The sequence below is a fragment of the Mugil cephalus genome, chromosome 1 (assembly GCF_022458985.1).
Source record: "Mugil cephalus isolate CIBA_MC_2020 chromosome 1, CIBA_Mcephalus_1.1, whole genome shotgun sequence".
NCBI classification, from domain to species: Eukaryota; Metazoa; Chordata; class Actinopteri; order Mugiliformes; family Mugilidae; genus Mugil; species Mugil cephalus.
The window spans coordinates 32,074,084-32,098,362 of record NC_061770.1 but is presented as its reverse complement, the minus strand read 5'-3'; the positions used below and the strand labels follow the sequence as shown (position 1 = coordinate 32,098,362).

General features: G+C 37.6%; 1 protein-coding gene and 1 long non-coding RNA gene across 2 annotated transcripts; both read right to left on the bottom strand.

Moving 5' to 3' along the window:
* Positions 1-222: 222 nt before the first annotated feature.
* Positions 223-832, bottom strand: LOC125016772. Its single transcript, XR_007113755.1, has 3 exons — positions 768-832; positions 539-664; positions 223-449 (listed from the first exon to the last, which is right to left on the bottom strand). It is a non-coding gene; the product is annotated as an uncharacterized LOC125016772 (long non-coding RNA).
* Positions 833-912: 80 nt separating this feature from the next.
* LOC125016236 (butyrophilin subfamily 3 member A2-like) lies at positions 913-9,984 on the bottom strand (the record flags this gene model as incomplete). Its single annotated transcript, XM_047598585.1, has 5 exons — positions 9,864-9,984; positions 8,154-9,241; positions 6,906-7,005; positions 1,160-1,492; positions 913-1,061 (listed from the first exon to the last, which is right to left on the bottom strand). Coding segments are annotated over exons 3-5 (564 nt in total), but the record flags the coding sequence as incomplete, so codon positions are not given.
* Between the last annotated feature and the right edge of the window lie 14,295 nt (positions 9,985-24,279).

Here is a 24,279-nt window from a genome sequence, read left to right as displayed (position 1 = left end):
CCAACTCCACCTGCAGCTTCTTCTTCTCCTCCTTTAGTTCATTGACCTGAGGAGAAAACATGCAGTTGTATCATTTTACCAGTAGATGGAGCAAAGACACGGTTGTGTTGATCAGAGGTCAGTCCTCAATAACACAATGATAGTGTTTATGTGTGTACCTACATGTTTCTCCATCTCTTCAGTCTTGTTCTTCAGTTCTTCTTTGGTTTTCTGCAGCTCTTCTTTAATCTTCTCATATTTCTCTGTCAGCTATGAGACAGACAGATGGATGATGATCAGTCAGCAGGTTTACTGATCAAACTTTCTTCAAACTGATCAATCTAAACCTTTAATCTTTTACTTCTTTTCCCTCTCAACCTTAGTTTCTTCTAAAACCTTCATCTTCACTGTTTCCTCTGTCAGGAGCTTTTCTCCTCTTTCAGCTTCATCTCTGGATCTTTTCTTGGTTTCTGTGTAAAATCAAAGCAGCTGAATTCAACTAGAAAAGACATTTGCTGGTGTTTTACATCATTAATGTGGTGACTCATCTGTAACTTACTGGTTCTATTTTGTCTCCACACAAAGAAGACACATGCTAAAATAAGCATGATGCTAACAGCTAAGCTAACAGCCAAAGCAGTGATGATAAGAACAACAGAACTGGACAAGGACAAGAAGAAATCATCTGAAATGAAAACACACAGAGTTACATGACATTTCTACACAATCACACACAAACTGTGTCAAACTAAAATCATGTCATGGTCCGTTCTCTAAGCGTGTTCTACCTGGAACATGTATGTGAGCCTCTCTGGTCTGGTGGATGTTGTTCTGTTGGACTCTACAGGTGAAGCTGTTGTTGTGTCTCTTGTCCACAGTCACTCTGCTGCTGACAGTATAGAGGTCATCAGGACCTCTGACTGTCTCTGGAGGTCCAGCAGAGAGCAGGTTTCCCTCAGCGTCCAGCCACAACACCTCAGGCTCTGGATACCAGCCTCTGGATTCACACTGTAACACCACTCCTCCTCTGTCTCTGTCCATCCCTGATAAACTGATGACGGGTGAGGCCGCTGTATCTGGAGCTGAGAAACAAAATGTTTCAAACCAGAGTCAGTGGAAGTAAAACTCAACTTCAGGACAGAGTTGATGTCAGAGGACTATACTTTATACGTCTACTCACCAACAACAAGCTCAACAAACATCTCTCTATTCATCTCTACAATGTAACATCTGTACGTTCCTTTATCAGACAGCTTCACGTCAGAGAGTTTCAGTGAAATGTTTCCATGTTTCAGTTCATCAGGGAACAGAGATGTTCTTCCTCTGTAGGACGGATCTTTTTGCATTGTAAGGTCTGCACCATTACGCCACACCAGGATGTAGAGGTCCGACCTCTTCCACTCCAACGTTGCTTCAGAAACGTCCACTGAAGGCTTGATTTGACACGGTAGAACAACGTCATCACCAACTCTTGCTATAATTGGTTGAAGTGAATCCACTGACTCAGACTGACCTGGAAAGAAAAACAGAGGATTCAAACAGCCCAGGAGATTTAGAAGCTGCACTTCATTTCACGAAAGGAGAAAAATGAAGAGCCACAAACAAACAGCTGAGGACAGATGAAATGCCACCAAAAGCAAAACCCACTGAAACTCTGATGAACTTGTTTCCATGGCTCAGGTATGTGAATTACTTGAGCAACAAAAGGCGTCCCATATGTCTCAAAAGGAGAAAAACCTCAAATCCTGTGTTGAAATCCTTATTGATTCTTCAAACAGAAAAGAGTTGGGGAACTGATGACAGAAGTCCACGATCTCAGGGCTCCTCTGGAATTTACACAAAGGGAGTTTCATGACATCAAAGCCTATTGCAAGACATGTGCAGACACCTGCAAACAAACCAAAAATGATTTGGAAACTGTCAGCAAAAGTCTTGCTACTCTCCGTGATAAGACTACACAGAAGGCCAGTCCAGACGAAACAATGTCATCATTGTTTAGAATGGAATTAAAGACTGAGAGGCTGAAAATATGTCTGATTCTCAGGATAAAGTGAAGAAGCTGCTGGTGGAGAAGCTCCAGGTCGATCATAGTACAGCTGATCTAGATCGGTCCCACAGGACTGGAAGACCTTCGTCATTGTCCACTAGACCCAGGCCTGTTTTTGTAAAGTTTCTACATTATAAGTACAAATTGGAGGTTCTCAGGAAAGCCAAAGCTCTTAAAGCCATTAACATCTTCATAAATGAGGACTTTCCTGAAGCTGTCAGACTGAGGAAAAAAGATCTCCTTCCAGGGCTGCTAGGGAGAAGAGGGACATTTTCTACCTAAGATTTGATAAACTCACTGTGCACCTATCATCCCAGAAACCTGCACAGGAAGGTAAAGTATGTTTTCTAATGGGTAATTTCAATATTAAACTATTTAACCGTGAGTCCTGAACTGCTGAGTTTCTGAACATTATGTGTGCTAATTCTTTTTTTGCCTTCATTATTAAACTACTAGACTGACTCCTTCATCTGCAACCCTCATTAATAACATATTTACTAACTCTTTCAACATTTTATGGAAAGGCTGGTGTCTTTTATTCTGATATATCTGATTATCTTCCTGTATTTCATTTTGCATCAATGACCTCAGTCAGCCGTCAGGAAAGAGAGAAAGTCTCAAGCTTGAGAGTGTTTGACAAAAGAAATATTGACCGATTTGAGGGGATGATTGATAACATTCCCTGGGATGATATATATATTCATGCTCATGCTGAACAGGCATATCAGTCTTTCTTTATGCCTTTCAACTCTATATTTTTAACAAGTATTTTCCGTCGGACAGCAATCAAACTAAAAAGAATAGTACTACCAGAAAATCCTCTGAAAAATCTTTGCTAGTTAAGAATAGGTTGTATAAGATATTTATCAGAATACTGAATACTGATCAAAACAAATACAAGAAGATAGAAAATATTCTGATCCTTCTGTGCTTTCAACAATTATTCTATGTTTATTCTATGTTACTTATTTTAACAGAGCTTTTCCACTCAGTCTTAGGTCATTGTTGTCTGCTCTGTTTTTCCTTCATTGCCCCATAGAGGCAAATAAAGGTTTTCTCAATATGGTGGTGCCTTAGGGTTAGGGTGATGTGTTATTACCTAGAGTGTCTGTGAAGGCACCATTAATGCTCCAATGAGGTTTTGGAGCGACACATGGTGCCATCCAACCAAAGTCTTTAGTTTATTTCAGTGAGAAAATGTCTAGACACATTCTCAACATTGTTCCAACAGTGTGACTTTGTAGTAAAAATGTGTGGTGCATTACAAAGAGTAAAATACAACAACATGAATCATTGATGGAGCACGAATGGGAAAGAATTACACCTACAACTTTTCAACTATTAGTGTTGAGTGTTGGTTGAAGGAAAGATGATGGAAGACAGTGGTGAACATGACCCTGTCCCAGACATTCATCTCAACATGAATCAATATTTACTGAAAAAACATCTCTGTGAACATTAAATATCTGGTGTCTGTAGTGTGTTATGTTTTCCACAATGTCTCAACTTCATTGGTTTGTACATGAGGAGCCTTTTCATTCAGGTTAAATCTTCATCCAGCTGCTATCACCACAACATGTTTTTAAACCCAACTGTTTTATTTTGATTTTGATATATGTATTTTGACGAAGTCTAACTCCGACCTTTTAAATATTGGGTAACACTTTCTATGAAGGTTGTATTTATAATGCCCTATGAATGCACTCATAATGTTTTATAAGGTGTCTATAAAGCATTATAATGGTCATTATTACCATCTATACATATTCACAAGTCGTCATAACCAACTTCATGATGCATTATGACAACTGGTTATGAATGATTATAATTTTAATCTGAATAGTGCATTATAAATATGTCAATATCTGCCTCGTCACTTGTTAGTTTTATGATGCATCATAACTACTTTGCTTTGCTAAATGTGTATAGTGATGCATAATGAGTTTTGACTTCTACTATAGTGCTTTATATCTGTAGTTATAAGTATATGTAATAAAGTTATAATAATTCTATACATCTCCCTACAGCACACAGTTATAAACAGCTATGCAATATCATAAGTGCTATTTGTCAGCGCTAAGTAAAGTGACAAGAATATGACACTATTATTAACAGATATAAGTTACTATGAGTAATTAAAAGGTGCAATGAACTAAGTCCTGAGTCTGGCATCTTTACCCCATATGCACAATGTTAATATCATAGGGTTATTTGTCAGCTTTAGGTAAATTAGTGCAAATGAGGTGTTGTGGATATAAGACTATTATAAACAAATATGAGGCACAAGAAATGAGAGCCTGGACAGTAAAGACAAAAGGAATGTATTTAGTTCACTTTATTTTCATTTAAACCAACACACATAATCAGAATGATTATCAATGTTCTGAGCACATTACACAAACACATGAAACACGTGAAACAGGCCACAAAAGTGGCACGGCATGGTCCTAGAGATGTGGCTCTTAAAAGTGCCTTTGGGTTGGTGAGATGATTCAGGGTCAGAGGTCAGGAGAGGGTTTGACAGCAACTACAAGAAGAACAGAGGCAAATCTTTAGTGCTTTAGCTGGGTTTGTTTTTATGCAGAAAGGTTTGATTGAAAACACATAAGCAGATCACGTTTTTTTGTTTAAAGCAGCCTAATGAGACATTGTGTTACCGCATATCGTGCAGGCAGCGCAGATTACCCGTAGGTGGCTTAAGCTAGCTAGACGAAAGTTACCAGACACGGCTAGTTTTAATTCACAAATTAGATCGTTTTCATATTCTTGCGTTTAATGATTGAAACCATTCGAAATCATTGCTTTAATATGTAAACGATGTGCTTCATATAAGCAAAGTAAGGCATTAGCTCACAAAACATTAGCAGGACAGAGAGACAACCTACCTGTCCTGGAGAGGACTCAGCGGAGAAAGGAAAGAAAAGCCGCTTTACGACTAGTACATACAGTCAATGCTTTGCGACAGTGGGAGGAGCTGGGGACGGAGGTGGGTGGGTGGGGTCAGAGGTCAGGGGTCATGGACTAAGGAATGACATTTCTACAATAATAATAATATAAATAAAGACCGATACAACAAATAACCATTATTTTTTTTTCGAATCTAAAAGTGCCGAATCCTGCAGCAAAATTGACGTTACATTAAAAACCGAAATAAGATCATTACAAATCTAGTCTAAATGAAATAAAATCAAACCTCTTCATTGCGCAGTGTCCCATTGACAGTCGTCCTCATAGCACGAAATAACTTCCAATTGAAATACATCAGTTTGAAATTCGTTTCGAGCGGCATGAAAATTTGAGAAAAATCGGCAGGCACCAAACAATAGATTAATTTTCGCGACAGTTTCACATCCACTGTGAGACCGGGTTGGCATTTAACCGCTTCTTTATACAGGATCGCTAGAAATGTCCGCATTTATTGAATGCCGTCAGATATTATTTTGATATCGTTTTTATTTATATTATTATTATTGTAGAAGTGTCATTCTTTAGTCCATGACCCCTGACCCCTGACCCCATCCACCTCCCTCCTCAGCTCCTCCCACTGTCGTAAAGCATTGACTGTATGTACTAATCGTAAAGCGGCTTTTCTTTCCTTTCTCCGCTGAGTCCTCTCCGGGACAGGTAGGTTGTCTCTCTGTCCTGCTAGTGTTTTGTGAGCTAATGCCTTACTTAGTTTACATGAGGCACATCGTTTACATATTAAAGCAATGATTTCGAATGGTTTCAATCATTAAACGCAAGAATATGAAAACCATCTAATTTGTGAGTTAAAACTAGCCGTGTCTGGTAACTTTCGTGTAGCTAGCTTAAGCCACCTACGGGTAATCTGCGCTGCCTGCACGATATGCGGTAACACAATGTCTCATTACGCTGCTTTAAACAAAAAAAAACGTGATCTGCTTATGTGTTTTCAATCAAACCTTTCTGCATAAAAACAAACCCAGCTAGAGCACTAAAGATTTGCCTCTGTTCTTCTTGTAGTTGCTGTCAAACCATCTCCTGACCTCTGACCCTGAATCATCTCACCAACCCAAAGGCACTTTTAAGAGCCACATCTCTAGGACCACGCCGTGCCACTTTTGTGGCCTGTTTCACGTGTTTCATGTGTTTGTGTAATGTGCTCAGAGCATTGATAATTATTCTGATTATGTGTGTTGGTTTAAATGAAAATAAAGTGAACTAAATGCCTTCCTTTTGTCTTTACTGTCCAGGCTCTCATTTCATTGCGCCTCATATTTGTTTATAATAGTCTTATATCCACAACACCTCATTTACACTAATTTACCTAAAGCTGACAAATAACACCTATGATATTAACATTGTGCATATGGGGTAAAGATGCCAGACTCAGGACTTAGTTCATTGCACCTTTTAATTACTCATAGTAACTTATATCTGTTAATAATAGTGTCATATTCTTGTCACTTTACTTAGAGCTGACAAATAGCACTTATGATATTGCATAGCTGTTTATAACTGTGTGCTGTAGGGAGATGTATACATTATTATAACTTTATTACATATACTTATAACTACAGATATAAAGCACTATAGTAGAAGTCAAAACTCATTATGCATCACTATGCACATTTAGCAAAGCAAAGTAGTTATGATGCATCATAAAATGAACAAGTGACTAGGCAGATATTGACATTTATAATGCACTATTCAGATTAAAATTATAATCATTCATAACCAGTTGTCATAATGCATCATGAAGTTGGTTATGACGACTTGTGAATATGTATAGATGGTAATAATGACCATTATAATGCTTTATAGAAACCTTATAAAACATTATGAGTGCATTTATAGGGCATTATAAATACAACCTTCATAGAAAGTGTTACCAAATATTGTATTGTTCATTAGTTACCTTTAGAACAGTGAGTCAGGAGGAGACAGAAAACCAAACTGGTGATGGTTCTGAGCAGGAAGTGAAGGAACAGACCTTCCATCTGAAGAATCAGAGAGTCCTGAAAATGAAGCAGATGATCCATCACAAGTTAACGTACAGTCAGCTTTAAAAAGTTAGAAAATCACACACATTATGATTGTAGTGGAGTATGCCATTTGAACAGGTTACTGTTGAGTAGTTTCTGTGAACGCACCTCCAGGTTTGACTCCTCCCAAACCACTCCCACCAATCAGTAACCCCTCGATCCTGTTTTAGTTGATTCCCCTCTTTTTCCTGTATATCTGGACATGCTCCAGTGTAGTGAGCCCATATTCAAGATGGTGAGTAGGTTTTTTGCCTCAATTTGCTGTGTCGTTGTTTCACTGAGGTGAGTAATGGTAGAACCCCTAGACACCCCTCAGTGTAGTCTGCCCCTCCACTAGTGGCCTCTGCCCACTCCACCCTTAGTAATTTATTTCATATTAGACTGAGTTTTAAACATATTAATAGGTATGGCTGATGTTTTAGATTGTATTGTCAGTCCCTTGTTTGAGATTGTAATAAAAGTATTTCTTACTTTATTCCTGTTAGTTCTTGGACTTTATTTTGAATTGTTAACCATTTTCTCTTTTGCAGTTCCTTGCTTACTTAATTTTTCGATCATAAATGAAAAATATTTGGTTAAATCTGACAATACATCTCTATTACTCTCATATTCTGTAGTAGTATTTCCTGGGGTGGAATTCCCCAGGTGGTGTTGTTGGTCTTTTTCCCTCTTACATTATTCGTGCAGTATTTCCCGCCCTCTTTGCCACATGATCAACAACTCCAGGCCTCAGCTTCAATAAAACCAGCAATAATCATAAAAACTATTGTAAAGCAGCAGTCGAGCATTTGACTTTTCCCTTCGTCTGTGACAATGATACTTTCATTTCTGTTTCCTCTACAGTGAAGTTTAAATTTTCATATGTGAATCCTCCTGTTAGGATTATTTTACACATTCACATTTGTCACCTACAGTTTGTCCAACTTTCCAACTTTCTGTTCAAAGATCCAAACAACTGCATCAACACTTTCTCACTGACACAAAGGAATAGAAAATAAATCTCCACTTCATGTTTCAATCTAGCTTTGGTTTAAAATCACCAACAGCTCAGAATGAAGAGACACTTTGAGAAGAACTAAGGAAACCCAGAAAAGATAAATCAATATCAGAAGACAACATACCTGCTGAGTGAAGTTTCTGTCAACAAACACATCTGGAAATCCTCCATCGACCACTGACCTCAACCAGCTCCGGTTTATTAACAAGGTTTCATCTGTTAGATTCAGCTTTTGATTCAAATAATATAAAAACTTCTAAATTACCATCGAGGATCTCCCTGTAAATGTGAACAAACCAACAACATGGAGATGTTATGTGTTGACTTTAATCAGTTCAGTTTTCTGAGTGAACTTTGACAGTGTTGCCAGTTATAAAATAATAAAGACTGTAAAAGCTGATATTCAGGAAACAGATTTCAGTTTGTCTGGAGACTGAGACTTTGGACCAGTCAGGCTCAGACGTGAAGAACAAAGTTTATTGAGTATTGTAGGTAGACAGCTTATCAACATGTGTTGCCTCCAGAGAACAACTTGTTTCAGCTTGAAAATCCTTATATCCTCCTTATATTCTCCAGAAACTGTTTCCCCTGGGCTGAGCTTCCATAGCTTTCACTCAGCTTTGACATTTCTAGCTATGTAAACAATCTATGGCCAAAAATCTACCGGTGTCTGGCACTAACAACCCATCTCCTCATCTCATCTAGGCACCATTGTGTTCAGGTCATTATTCAGTGGCTTTAATAGACAGAGATAAGTCAGTTTGGTCCGATATCTAAAGAAATTTTAAGATACTTCATAAAAACAACAGATGCACATTTGTCTTGTTTGTAAAAGTCTTTAAACAAACCAATGTTCACATCAAACTTGACTTATCCATTAAAATGGAGACAAGTGTTTCCAGAGACTTTCTCTGCAGCGTGTGGTTTCTGCAGGAAGATCTGAGTCGTTGTGTTTCTCATCTATAATGTTGCTGGTTGTTCTTCTTTGTCAGAGGATTCTGTAGATGTGTTTGTTCAGGTTTGATTTCCTCTGACTGGGAGGAGACGACATCCACAGATTAGCCCTTTCACATCAGATAGATTTATGAGATTTATATTTTATCCCTCAATCATCAGAGTTTTTTAGTCAGTCTCCAGTTTCCTCTTCAGTGTCTCCGCTTCTTTCTCAGCTCTTTCTCTTTTCTTCTCCTCCTCTTTGAGCTTCTTCTCCCACTGAGAGTTAAGTCACATAAAGAGGCATGATGAGAAACATTTACTTTCATTGAGGAACATTGTTGGATTCTAAGGGGTTAAGAAAGGCCTTGGGCCTGTGTATAACACTGGGGAAATCAGAAACAATGTTACTTTTGCTACTTCTGCTACACCATATAAGGAGTGGTCTACTGCTTTGCTGCACCTTGCTCATGAGATTATGGTACACCACACTCTGATATTTCACATGTTTCACATTTCGCAAATCAGCTAACGGCAACTGACTACACATGGAAAATCACTGAATACATGAAAGGCAGCACTCCGCCATTTATCTACGGGTGGAGCTTAGGTAGAACAAGGCCACTGTGTCTGCTTAGATGGCTTCGTTTTTTCTACCCTTAAGGTGGATAAGTTGAAGTTTTAACACTGAATCAATACTTATTCTCTGTGTGCGAAATAAATAACCTAAATGTGAGAAATTGTTGCGTGATTTGTGCATAGATCGACTATCCTTTCCAAAAGGTATACAGATCCTGGGCTAAAGGAGATGAAAGTATCCTCCTTCGACAACATGGCAAACTGATTTGGTTCTAAACTACTTCCTTATCGTGGAATTGAAAGATTTGGAATAAACATGAACCTCTGTTTCCAGCTCCTTTGTTTCTCTCTGATGTTTCTCTTCCTGTTGGTTGATCTGCTTCATTAACTGGTAGAAAGAAGAGATGAAGACAGATTTCATTCCTGATCAGTTCTGTTTAGTGTTTCTCTGAGATGTCATCAAGTCCTGTTCATGATGTTTCCTCTGAGTGGATTTCAGTGTTTGACCAGAGTTTTCTTTAACATCTGCATCGTTTCCACCAATGTTTCTGAGCTGTCACATTTAAACTCAAGAGGAAATAAATTACTTCAGTATGTCTTGATTACTATCATCACAGAACAAAAATGCATCTTTAATTCAGTCTGAGCTGATTTGTGTATTAAAAGCTACTTTCTAGTCTCTGTTATCCTTATTCTTTATTGGTCTGATTTATATGAAGTAAACATTTCACAAAGTATAATCAAAGTGTGGATGTTCTCTCCCTATCTGTACCCTAACCTCTAAACCCATGAGCTTGTTCTTCACCTCATCTTTTATCTCCTCCAGCTCTTTGTTTCTGGTCTCCATCTCTTTGTTTCTGGTCTCCAGCTCTTTGTTTCTGGTCTCCATCTCTTTTTTTCTGGTCTCCAGTTCCTCCTGCACCTTCTTCTTCTCCTCCTTTAGTTCATTGACCTGAGTAAAAAGGAGGTGAAGTCCAGATTGTTAACAGTCAGACTCTAACTTGTCCAGAACATATTCTCTATTATCTACTGTGTGGATTTTAAATGCTGTTTATTACTGTAGTTCTATCATTTGACCTGTAGATGGAGCAGAGTTGTGTTTGTGTTTGTCAAACTGCGCCAGTAGTTCATTAATAACAGAGAACTCAGTCTCTCTGAGATTAGAGTCAAATATGTGAAGGTTTCTGTCGCTGATGAAATCATTTCTTTGTGTGTTGATCCAGCAGGTGGTCTACATCATACCAGTCTATTGGAGTTAGGAGATAGGACAGAGTATTCTGGCTAGAACATAGTCAGACCTTCTGACCTTCTAACAAGCAGAGAGAAGATGTTGACCACCAACATAAACCTTCTTAGAACAAGACAATGATCTGAATATTAAATGAAACAGAAAACAAATTGAAATGAGAACAAACTAGAATCTGATAGAAACTACTAACCTCCTCCTTCTTCTTCTTCTTGGAACTAGACGACTGAGAAGAATGAAGAGAGATCAGTAAAGATTATAAATGATTGACATACAGATTGTATCATAGTTCTTATGATGTGATAATTTTACCCAAGAAAACCAGGAAGACTTGGAAGCAGCAGTTTTGTTTTTCTCCACCTGGAAGAATTTATTAAAGTCAAACAAAAAGATTTTATCATCACGGATTCTATTTCTTCATGTCAGACGAAACAACACATTTGACTTTTAATCTGAAGGACGTATTTATATAAAATTGTTCGATTTAAACAAGACTTGTATATGTGCACACATTTAACTTTCACTGTGTTGTTGTTTCTGATGAGAATGATGTGTGTGAATAAACTACTTCTCTGTCCATGTCTATGAGTTTGTTCTTCACCTCATCTTTTATCTCCTCCATCTCTTTGTTTCTGGTCTCCATCTCTTTGTTTCTTGTCTCCAGCTCCTTCTTCAGCTTCTTCTTCTCCTCTTGAAGCTTTTTGTTGTCACCAGTTAGTTTTTCCAGCTGAGGAGAGAGAAGACAGAAAGAGGAGATGAGATTAACCGCAGACCTCCTTCATGAATGTTGTCTTATTTTTACTTCTTCTCATGTGAATCAATGAGAGGAAACAAATAAAATCCTTCTTGTGGTTCATGGATCTTGGGATCAGTTCCAGACAGAGAGACTTTCAAAACTGTCTTTTTGCTCTTTAATTGTGATATTTTGTCTTGATTTACACAGTCATTGAACAATTCAACATCAACTGTTGATGCATGAGGACCAATCAGAGGACAGGACATCACATAAAGTTTGTGTGAAGTTGAAAATGCTCAAAGGTTGTTGTTGTGTCCCATAGACGGAGATTTAAAATTAGATTTAAATATCTTCATTTGCTCTCGTCTGTTTCTATTTATCCATGTCAGACTGGTTTAGTTGATGTGAAGGAGGTATTGATATGAAGAATCTACTTTAAATGATGTGTGTGAATATACTACTTCTCTCTCCATGTCTATGAGCTTGTTCTTCACCTCATCTTTTATCTTCTCCATCTCTTTGTTTCTGGTCTCCATCTCTTTGTTTCTGGTCTCCATCTCTTTGTTTTTGGTCTCCAGCTCTTTGTTTCTGGTCTCCAGTTCCTCCTGCAGCTTCTTCTTCTCCTCCTTTGGTTCATTGACCTGAGTAAAAAGGAGGTGAAGTCCAGATTATTAACAGTCAGACTCTAACTTGTCCAGAACATATTCTCTATTATCTACTGTGTGGATTTTAAATGCTGTTTATTACTGTAGTTCTATCATTTGACCTGTAGATGGAGCAGAGTTGTGTTTGTGTTTGTCAAACTGCGCCAGTAGTTCATTAATAACAGAGAACTCAGTCTCTCTGAGATTACAGTCAAATATGTGAAGGTTTCTGTCTCTGATGAAATCATTTCTTTGTGCGTTGATCCAGCAGGTGGCCTACATCATACCAGTCTATTGGAGCTAGGAGATAGGACAGAGTATTCTGGCTAGAACATAGTCAGACCTTCTGACCTTCTAACAAGCAGAGAGAAGATGTTGACCACCAACATCAACCTCCTTAGAACAAGACAATGATCTGAATATTAAATGAAACAGAAACACATTGAAATGAGAACAAACTAGAGTCTGATAGAAACTACTAACCTCCTCCTTCTTCTTCTTCTTGGGTCTAGACGGCTGAGAAGAATGAAGAGAGATCAGTAAAGATTATAAATGATGTACATACAGATTGTATCATAGTTCTTATAATGTGATCACTTACCCTGAAAGGCCAGATAGACTTGGAAGCAGCAGCTTTGTTTTTCTCCAACTGGAAGAATTTATTAAAGTCAAAAAAAAGATTTTATCATCACTGATTCTATTTCTTCTTGTCAGACTAAACAACACATTTGACGTTTAATCTGAAGGACGGATTCATATAAAAGATTTAGTTTGTGGATATTCTGATGTATAAACTACTTCTCTCTCCATGAACATGAGCTTGTTCTTCACCTCATCTTTTATCTCCTCCAGCTCTTTGTTTCTGGTCTCCATCTCTTTGTTTCTGGTCTCCAGCTCTTTGTTTCTGGTCTCCAGTTCCTCCTGCAGCTTCTTCTTCTCCTCCTTTAGTTCATTGACCTGAGTAAAAAGGAGGTGACGTCCAGATTGTTAACAGTCAGCCATTTCGTTAGGGGACAAGGCGATACATAGAAAAACACAATGAGATAATCCACCAAATAACCAGAAGAATGAAGTATGTGACTTTAACTAGTTACAGCTTGTTGCATGAATTTATACTCTTGTGATGCATTTTGCACCCTCTGGACACCTTCATGGCAAAAATGTACATGTGCAAAAATCAGCCATAAAATCATCATACATCAAAAACGTTACTAATTTTATTCCATAAATCACTTAAACAACTTCAGACCTGCTCAAAACTACCAAAAGTTCAATAATTTTCAGGATTTTAACTCTTTGAATGCCAGTCTGAAAATACCAAGTTTTAAACATTTTTACAAAAGATGACAAAATCTTCATAATTTTCCATAAACTAAACAGTTGGTGGATGGGACTTTTGTGGTAATTAGAGCCTTGGAAATGCAAAGATTATCAATAAAATTGATTTGATTGCATCATTATTTTTTGTGTTTTTTTATAAAAAAAGGTTAAAACTTGTTATGATCTATGATCAGGTTTGGTTGATGTTAAGGAGGTATTGATATGAAGAATCTACTTTGAATGATGTGTGTGAATAAACTACTTTTCTCTCCATGTCTATGAGCTTGTTCTTCACCTCATCTTTTATCTCCTCCATCTCTTTGTTTCTGGTCTCCCGCTCTTTGTTTCTGGTCTCCATCTCTTTGTTTCTGGTCTCCATCTCCTCCTGCAGCTTCTTCTTCTCCTCCTTTAGTTCATTGACCTGAGTAAAAAGTAGGTGAAGTCCAGATTGTTAACAGTCAGACTCTAACTTGTCCAGAACATATTCTCTATTATCTCCTGTGTGGATTTTAAATGCTGTTTATTCTGTAGTTCTATCATTTGACCTGTAGGTGGAGCAGAGTTGTGTTTGTGTTTGTGTTTGTCAAACTCCACCAGTAGTTCATTAATAACAGAGAACTCAGTCTCTCTGAGATTAGAGTTGTTGTTTAACCATCCAAGATGGCGCCGCAGAGGGTCGCCTTAGTAATGTGCTCTGTGGTACTTGTTGATTTTTTCCTTTTTAGTGTTGTTGTTTGTACATACTACTGTTCATATTCACTGTATATACTATATACAGACGTATAGATGTGTGGTTTATTCTGAAAGTCTATTTCAATTTCCATTTCTCTATTTCTAAGCGTTGTTTTCATTTTCTTGTACCATTAAGCATGTGTTCACATACCTGGCCAGTAAAGCTGATTCTGATTCTGATTGTAAAACACACACAGTAATGTTAGCCTGACAGGGACGCCTGGTATATATGGGCTAACAGGTCTAAGCCCTCCCAAGCTATCAGAAAAAAAGATGAGAAAATAATTTTTTTAAATAACTTACAGCAACCATACAGGACAGTTGGGTTCAAGCCCCAGGGAGGATCTTTAGATTCAAAATGGATTTTATTTATTTTTTGTCACAGTGTGGGGTTGGTTGTCACAGCTTCGGTAAGTGAAGATTCTCAGATGGAGGTTTCAAATGGTGGGCAGATAGTATAAGGGGTAAAACAAGTAAAAGAAATTTATGGTAAAGTTAATTAGAGAGTATAACATCCCTCACAATTTTTTTTTAAATACCTTCAGCTAAGGAATTTTATCAAAACGAAGCAAACCCACTCTGTTGTGTCCGGCACTAACCATACAGGAGAAGATTTAAACAAAAAATCCCTTTGGTAAAGGCATCATCTCTGAATTTTATAATTTACTGAAAGATGTCTCTCCTGATTCTTCTGAATCTAAATTTAATGCATGGAAATCAGATCTATAGGAGGAACTATCACTCAACCATTGGCATAAAGTGTGTAAAGCAGCTCAGTCAGGGGCAGGTAATACCCGCCTACGACTCCTGCAATATAACTGGTTAATTAGGGTCTATATCACTCCTACAAAATTAAACAACTTCAATTCAAATATCCCAGACACCTGCAATAGATGTGGGGTAAAACATACAAACAAACAAAAAAAACAACAACTTTATTTCACTGCCTCTGGCATTATCCATGAGTGAGTGCGTTTGGGGTTGAGGTTAGATTGGAACTGGAACTCAGGCTCTTTCTGCTAGGTCTTCACTCAGACGGACAAAGAATAAAGCATCATGAAAAATGTTTATAAATTTGTGTTCTCTGAAAGCGAAAAGAACAATAGCCATATCACGGAAAAACTTTGGTTAACCCGCTATTGCTGTGTGGTTCAGGGAACTAACTTCTTGTTTACCTCTGGAAAAAAATTCTTACACTCTTGAGGACAGATGTGTTGTGTTCTTATGTGTTGTGTTGTGTTGTGTTCTTATGTGTTCTTTTGTGTTCTTGTGTGTTCTTATGTGTTGTGTTGTGTTCTTATGTGTTGTGATGTGTTGTGTTCTTATGTGTTGTGTTGTGTTCTTATGTGTTCTTATGTGTTGTGTTGTGTTGTGTTCTTATGTGTTGTGTTGTGTTCTTATGTGTTGTGATGTGTTGTGTTGTGTTCTTATGTGTTGTGATGTGTTGTGTTCTTATGTGTTGTGTTGTGTTCTTATGTGTTGTGTTGTGTTGTGTTCTTATGTGTTGTGTTGTGTTCTTATGTGTTGTGTTGTGTTGTTTGTGTTGTGTTCTTATGTGTTTGTGTTGTGTTGTGTTTGTTCTTATGTGTTGTGTTGTTGTTGTGTTGTGTTTGTGTTGTGTTGTGTTGTGTTGTGTTTTGTGTTGTTTGTTGTTTGTTTGTGTTGTGTTGTGTTGTGTTGTGTTGTGTTGTGTTGTGTTTGTTGTGTGTGTTGTGGAAGTAGTAGGACCCAAATAAAGACACCAGAGGAGGAAACAAAAGAAACTCAAAACTAACTGAAGCTGGAACTAAAAGTATTGGAGGTTATAAAATAACACAAATACAAACATAGATGAGATCCACAAACTAAAAAATCTAGACAAGAACTCAGGAACACGACAGAACATGAGGAAGTATCTCACAAATCTAACAAGCAGAGAGAAGATGTTGACCACCAACATCAACCTCCTTAGAACAAGACAATGATCTGAATATTGAATTAAACAGAAACACTTTGAAATGAGAACAAACTAGAGTCTGATAGAAACTACTAACCTCCTCCTTCACTGTCGTCTGATTGGTGTCAGGCTCTGGAGGCTGAGAAGGAATCAGAGGAAAACAGGAAGTGAAGCAGGACAAGAAACAAACAAAAAGAAATAAAAACCAAACACTCTTACAGATGAAATTGTTAATTTGAAACTGTGACACATTTATGTTGTTTCTCTTCCTGTTGGTTGATCTGCTTCATGAACTGGTAGAAAGAAGAGATGAAGACAGATTTCATTCCTGACCAATCAGAGCCGGTTCAGACCTTCATGGGGCCCGAGGCTAAATTCTGCTAAGGGCCTTTTAACTGAACCCAAAATGTTCAGCAGTCACACCTGACACCCAGTGCTTCCACTCATCCCCCCTTTAAACATATTACACTAATACATATTAGTATAAATACTGCATAAATATAGATAAGGCTGCTATTAATTCAGCTGCACTTGTTTTACCTTCAGATACTGTACTTAAAATGTAGGCGATTTAGTTATTTAGCCTATTTAGCCTTTGACCTTTGTCATGATATTTCATGAGTTTTATTTATTCACTAATATATCTGCATCTATATGTGCCTTGTATCTATCAAACTAAATTCAATCTTAGTAAATATTTATCCATTACTGCTGTTACCGCTGTTCATTTTCATGCAGTTTTCCTTTTTTAACTCCCCGAGGGATAAATCCTCTTCATCTACGTTCATGCACATGCACTGGGAATCTGTATTATTGAAGTAAATCAACATTTATGTCATTTATTCTTATTGATATCAACTAAATAGTTTTTGCTTCATATTTTATTTGTAATAAACATTTAATTATAAAGTGCTGCAGGTTGATGTTTCTGTGAGTTTGTTCTTCTCTCTCCATGTCTATGAGCTTGTTCTTCACCTCATCTTTTATCTCCTCCATCTCTTTGTTTCTGGTCTCCAGCTCTTTGTTTCTGGTCTCCATCTCTTTGTTTCTGGTCTCCATCTCCTTCTTCAGCTGATGTTTCTCCTCTTGAAGCTTCTTGTTGTCACCAGTTAGTTTTTCCAGCCGAGGAGAGAGAAGACAGAAAGAGGAGATGAGATTAACAACAGACCTCCTTCATGAATGTTCTTTTATCTTTTCTTCTCATTCAAAGCAGTCAGAGGTTAAAGAAGAAAATCCTACGTGGATACGTAGGTCTGACCAGGATACTTGAACTCCTTCACTTGGGCCACAAACTTAAACCACAGACATTTTTCTTCTTCATCCTCATGAAATCTATTTATTTTTGTAGCATCATTATCAATATTTAACAGCATCACAAGCCAGTAGACTTTAGTATTGATATTTAAAAAGAAAACTCAACACCTGCCTTTACAGTTTGACTTTGAACTGAGTTTTAACTATTAATTTATTTATTTGATTATTTTACTGTTCTAGTAGTTGGTCTTTTTATTCTCCTGTTGCAAGAGATTACTCTTCCATGCTTTGGAGTAGAGAAATTCTGAAAAGTTTGTACGAGGCACGACAAGTGTAGCTTTCTTTTCCACAAAACGGTGTTTCTGTACCTGCTACGGTTTGGTCGCAGTCACAGTTTATGTTTGGGTGAAAAAGGTAAAAAAAATATGGTTTAACATGGGACCCTATGGCCGCACTCTAATCGCACTCTAGCCAGAGGATTTTCCTGTTTTAACCGAAAAAAAGTGGTTCAAAGTTGTCTAGAGGCCACATATTTAGAGCTACAGAAATAAAAATTACATAAAAACGTAGAAATTTTGGCTTTCCGATGGTGTGTCTCTGATTCGTGTATGTCCTACGGTTTGGACTCCAGGCCCTTCCGAGCGAGGAGTGCGACCAACATCCCGCCCATCCGCTCCCATGTTAAATAAAGATCAGATTTGGGGTTAAAAACGGCAACGCGAGGTGTTCGTACGTGTATGGAACCAACATAATATATATAAGCTGTATATATAATATAATATAAGCTGTGAGAGAGCAGGGGAGGGGCCGTAACCATGGTTACAGAGGAGGAGGGAGGAGCTCATAGTGACAGCATCATATAGGGAGGAGGGGCTAATTAACAGCAGGTGTGTACCTGCTCATCATGTTTGCTGCAGTACTTAAGGAGGGAGACTTTCATTAACACAACAGCTGTGTACCTGCTGACATCATAATGGAACACTAAGTCACTCACACCGCCAAATCATTATGACCACCTTAGATGTGGACAGAGATGGTGAAGGAGATTTGTCTGAGTTTTTGACATTGTTCTTTCTTGTAATAAACCTTTTTTAAATGCAAGATAAGACTTGTCAGCGGTGATCACTTCTTTCTTCAGCACATCAATATACAACACTTCCTCTGGTATCGGCCATTTTGTCCATGGTTCTGATTTGATGTTAAAACCCAGGAGGAAGTATTCAAACACTCTGTGTTAAATTATTGGTGAGAATTAATTAATTAATGGCCTCTTTAGCAGTCAAACTATTGCAGACACAATATGTGACATGGATCAAATAATCTTTGATACAACGTCAAGTTTGACTTGCAAAAATGTTCTACTGAAGCAAACCTGCATGTCTTCTGAATCCCAGCTGACAGAGCAACGTAGGGCCTACGTCGTAGGCTATGGTAGGTCAGTGTGTTAATGTTCTGTGGAAAGCTGAGCTCACTCTCTCCCGAGGAATTCCCATTAACATCTGGCTCAGTGCAAAAAAAAGCTAAACCTACCTCTCTCCCTCTCATTCACATTTCTTGAACATAGTTTGAACATGAAGAAGCTGAAGAAGGACATGAAGAAGCTACTGGTATTGAACTGAAATTATACTAATTAAATTTATAATTGATTTGAATGGAATTATATTGATGATAAATGGGTTTTGTTACTAACAGCAGAGGTCATTGCGGTTTCATTATTAGGACAGATTGATGTATTCATGCAGCAGTGAAGGTAATTAAATGACATAAAGATTAAAACAGTGAATATTCTGCCTTTTAAAAAGTTAAGTCAAAGTTAGAATATTTGAATAAATTGCTAAAAACGTTTAAAAGTATGTAAGACATTTATTAGAGAGTGATGACGGCTGCACATTTCTGTTTCTGTCTGAAGGTTTTCACCCCAATATTTCCTCCAGTAATGAATAAAAATTGAGAAGAGGGAAAGAGTTGTCCTATTGCATCCATTACAGTTGGCCAGGCCATTTTTCAAATTTGGGCAGAAGTGAAGTAAAGCACAAGGGGAGCAGGGTCCCCAACCAGAGCCTCATGTTCGCCCCCTGCTGTCAGTGTTCACGATGGCTCCTGAAGGCCAGGAAGGTTCCTCTGCCTGGCCCTTCCCATACAAGCATGTTGAAGAGCAGGGGTCCCAGAACAGAACCATACCACCAAAGTTAACATGCAAATAAAGTTTAATTTTGACAAAGTGATTCTGACTGAACCTCATGTTCTGACATGAAGAAGAAGATGCTGCTTGGAGGTGAAGTGCTTCAAGCCTACTCTCCTCAGCATCATCATGTGACATTCAGTTTCTTTCTTCACCAGCCACTGTGACTATTTTTTTCCAAAGTTACTACCCACTCAGCATTTTCACAAAACTCTTTCACAAGATTTTGTTGCCAGGAAATTATGTTTAATGTGAAGGTTAAAGGAGTCTGTGGTGAGCTAAATGTGTGTGATTGCTGAATGTCTCTACTGTTGTTAACAATGAGAATTTCTCCACTGCAGGATGAATGAAGGCGTCTTAAGAAGAAACAAATAAAATCTTTGTGGTTCATGGGATCAGTTAAAAAGTCAAACATCCATGTGTTCTTAGTCATGTTTCTAACATGAACCTCAGACCTGAGATCTGACTCTAAGTTTATTCCCAGTTCTTCCAGTTTCCTGCTGAGTTTCTGTCTCTGGTTTCAGAACCAATGAGCAACACTTCAGTTTTAGAACCATCTCTGCTGTCCACAATCTGATAGAAAATAGAAAAATGATTTGATGATTCTCAGGAGAAAGAGACAAACCTCAGTCTCCAGTTTCCTCTTCAGTGTCTCCACTTCTTTCTGAGCTCTTTCTCTTTTCTTCTCCTCCTCTTTGAGCTTCTTCTCCCACTGAGAGTGAAGTCACATAAAGAGACATGATGAGAAACATTTACTTTGACTGAGGAACATGACAAACTGATTTGGTTCTAAACTACTTCCTCATTATGGAATTAAAAGATCTGGATTCAACATGAACCTCTGTTTCCAGCTCCTTTATTTCTCTCTGATGTTTCTCTTCCTGTTGGTTGATCTGCTTCATTACCTGGTAGAAAGAAGAGATGAAGACAGATTTCATTCCTGATCAGTTCTGTTTAGTGTTTCTCTGAGATGTCATCAAGTCTTGTTCATGATGTTTCCTCTGAGTGGATTTCAATGTTTTCTTTCTCAACTATTTATTGAAGTGAATCAACATTTATGTCATTTATTCTTATTGATGTCAACTAAATAGTTTTTCCTTCATATTTTATTTGAAATAAACATTTAATTATAAAATGCTGCAGGTTGATGTTTCTGTGAGTTTTTTCTTCACCTCATCTTTTATCTCCTCCAGCTCTTGGAATGTTCAGCATTTTTTTATATAACAGCATCACAAGCCAGTAGACTTTAGTATTGATATTTAAAAAGCAAATCATTAAAGACCTGCCTTTAGAGTTTGACTTTGAATTGAGTCTTAACTATTTATTTATTTATTTGATTATTTTACTGTTTTAGTTGTTGGTCTTTTTATTCTCCTGTTACAGTAATTTTATCTCTTTTTCTCTTCTTTGCCTTTTACTATTTTATTATTTTCATTCAGATGTTTCCACTTTGTCCTCTCATGTTTTCTTCCATTTCTACTAATGTGTAGTTTTTATTTCTTGACTGATTCTTTCTTCCTGTTGTTGGTTTTCTCAGTCTCTGGTGTTTCCTCTCCTACCATAGAGTTTCCACAGTTCTAGCTCTTCTTTTAATGAATGCTGTTCTTATTCACACATTATTAAGGTGTGTGTCTGTGGTGGTGATAAAACTCTTTGCGCTACATTTTGTATGAAAAGTAATTAAAGTGTGATTGATGGTTTATTGATCAGTGTGTACTGGCTCTAATGTGCCTCTGGCTCTTTAATTGTGACATGTACCTGTTTGCATCATTGAACCTGTGTGTGTATAGGTGTGTATATGTATATGAATATATATACATGTATGTGTATGTATTATTATTTACTCTCACTCATCACATGTATTTAGTCTTTATTCTATATCTGCAGCGCCATCTATGGGTGAGACATGGTATTTTTACCTGTGGTTCCTCAGCCTGTTCACCAGGTGTGTGATTACCTGATCTACTGAAGACGATTCTATGCTCAGAGTTAAACCCTGAAGAAGACGCATGGGTTGTATCTCAGTGTGTCCCACTGATGTTTTAAACATTTCATCATGAAATAACCATCTCAATAAAAGCTAGAAGGAGATATACAATTAGATTTAAATGTCTTTTTGATCTCATCTGTTTCTATTTGTCCATGTCAGACTGGTTTAGTTGATCTGAAGGAGGTATTGATATGAAGAATCTACTTTGAATGATGTGTGTGAATAAACTACTTCTCTCTCCATGTCTATGAGCTTGTTCTTCACCTTCTGTTTTATCTCCTCCATCTCTTTGTTTCTTCTCTCCATCTCCTTCTTCAGCTGATGTTTCTCCTCTTGAAGCTTGTTGTTGTCACCAGTTAGTTTTTCCAGCTGAGGAGAGAGAAGACAGAAAGAGGAGATGAGATTAACAACAGACCTCCTTCATGAATGTTCTTTTCTCTTTTCTTCTCATTCAAAGCAGTCAGAGGTGAAAGAGGAAAATCCTACGTGGATACGTAGGTCTGACCAGGATACTTGAACTCCTTCACTTGGGCCACAAACTTAAACCACAGACATTTTTCTTCTTCATCCTCATGAAATCAATTTATTTTTGCATCATCATTATCAATATTTAACAGCATCACAAGCCAGTAGACTTTAGTATTGATATTTAAAAAGAAAACGCAAGATCTGCCTTTACAGTTTGACTTTGAACTGAGTCTCAACTATTTATTTATTTATTTGATTATTTTACTGTTTTAGTTGTTGGTCTTTTTATTCTCCTGTTACAGTAATTTTATCTCTTTTTCTCTTCTTTGCCTTTTACTATTTTTATTATTTTCATTCAGATGTTTCCACTTTGTCCTCTCATGTTTTCTTCCATTTCTACTAATGTGTAGTTTTTATTTCTTGACTGATTCTTTCTTCCTGTTGTTGGTTTTCTCAGTCTCTGGTGTTTCCTCTCCTACCATAGAGTTTCCACAGTTCTAGCTCTTCTTTTAATGAATGCTGTTCTTATTCACACAAGAGACCCGCCGGAACAATCTACAATAGAGTATGATCCCTGTAGCCCGCTCGCCAATGTCTTTTCTTAAAGGTTATTTAAAATTACTTCCTTTTGGCTAACTAGACAAGCCAGGTCTTTTGGGTTCTGCCATAGGTCCACACTTAGTCCTTTGTTCCCTCCACAGGAGAGCCTTTCCTGGAGGGATTTATCGCTCTGTCTGGATCCGGGTGAGATCGAGGCTTTTGTTTTCTTCTTTGTCCTGGTATACCAGTAGCGATCGATCGCACATTTTTGTTTTTCTCCTGCTCTTTTTGGAACAAACTTGTTGCTTATTTTTCATCTGGACACCAGCGACGATTGGATAATATGGCATCTGTGGCCGCGGAGTCGGGCGAACTTAATATAATTTAAAAGACATTTAAGAGGGGTTAAAAGGGTCCAAATTTAAGTTCTTCGTTAGATGGTGATTTTTCCCTAGATATACGTAGTATAAAACAAGACCTTATTTCTGTTAATTAAATGAGGGATCCCATATATCCATGACAGATTTTTGTGTGTTTTTTCTATGGGTTTATGGGAAAAGTGTGGGTTAGACTTTCTGTATAGTATTCATTTCACTTAAAGGGAAATAATCATCCTTGTGTGTAAGTAACTTCAACCCGAAAAGGTGAATTGTTACAGTATGTTCCTCTGGCTCTTCAATTGTGATATGTACTTGTTTGCATAATTGACCCTGTGTGTGTATAGGTGTGTATATGTATATGAATGTATGCATGTATGTGTATGTATTATTATTTATTCTCACTCATCACATATATTTAGTCTTTATTCTATGTCTGCAGTGCCATCTTTGGGTGAGACATGGTATTTTTACCTGTGGTTCCTCAGCTTGTCCCACTGATGTTTAAAACATTTCATCATGAAATAACCATCTCAATAAAGGCTAGAAGGAGATATACTATTAGATTTAAGTGTCTTTTTGATCTCGTCTGTTTCTATTTGTCCATGTCAGACTGGTTTGGTTGATGTGAAGGAGGTATTGATATGAAGAATCTACTTTGAATGATGTGTGTGAATAAACTACTTCTCTCTCCATGTCTATGAGCTTGTTCTTCACCTCATCTTTTATCTTCTCCAGCTCTTTGTTTCTGGTCTCCATCTCTTTGTTTCTGGTCTCCAGTTCCTCCTGCAGCTTCTTCTTCTCCTCCTTTAGTTCATATATCTGAGTAAAAAGGAGGTGAAGTCCAGATTGTTAACAGTCAGACTCTAACTTGTCCAGAACATACTCTTTATTATCTACTGTGTGGATTTTAAATGCTGTTTATTCCTGTAGTTCTATCATTTGACCTGTAGATGGAGCAGAGTTGTGTTTGTGTTTGTCAAACTCCACCAGTAGTTCATTAATAACAGAGAACTCAGTGTCTCTGAGATTAGAGTCAGTAACATGACAAACTGATTTGGTTCTAAACTACTTCCTTATTATGGAATTAAAAAATCTGGATTCAACATGAACCTCTGTTAAGAGGAAACAAATAAAATCCTTCTTGGGGTTTGTTATGGCCATGAGTGTTGGTGGTATTTCTCTCCCGTCTCGCTGTGTGTGTGTCTACTTGTGTGTGTCTGTCTGTACTCCATCTTAGATGTCTTGTGGAGCGTCTCCAGTGGGCGTGTCCTCTCAGCCTGTAGCAGATCTCCAGCTGATTGGTGCAGGCC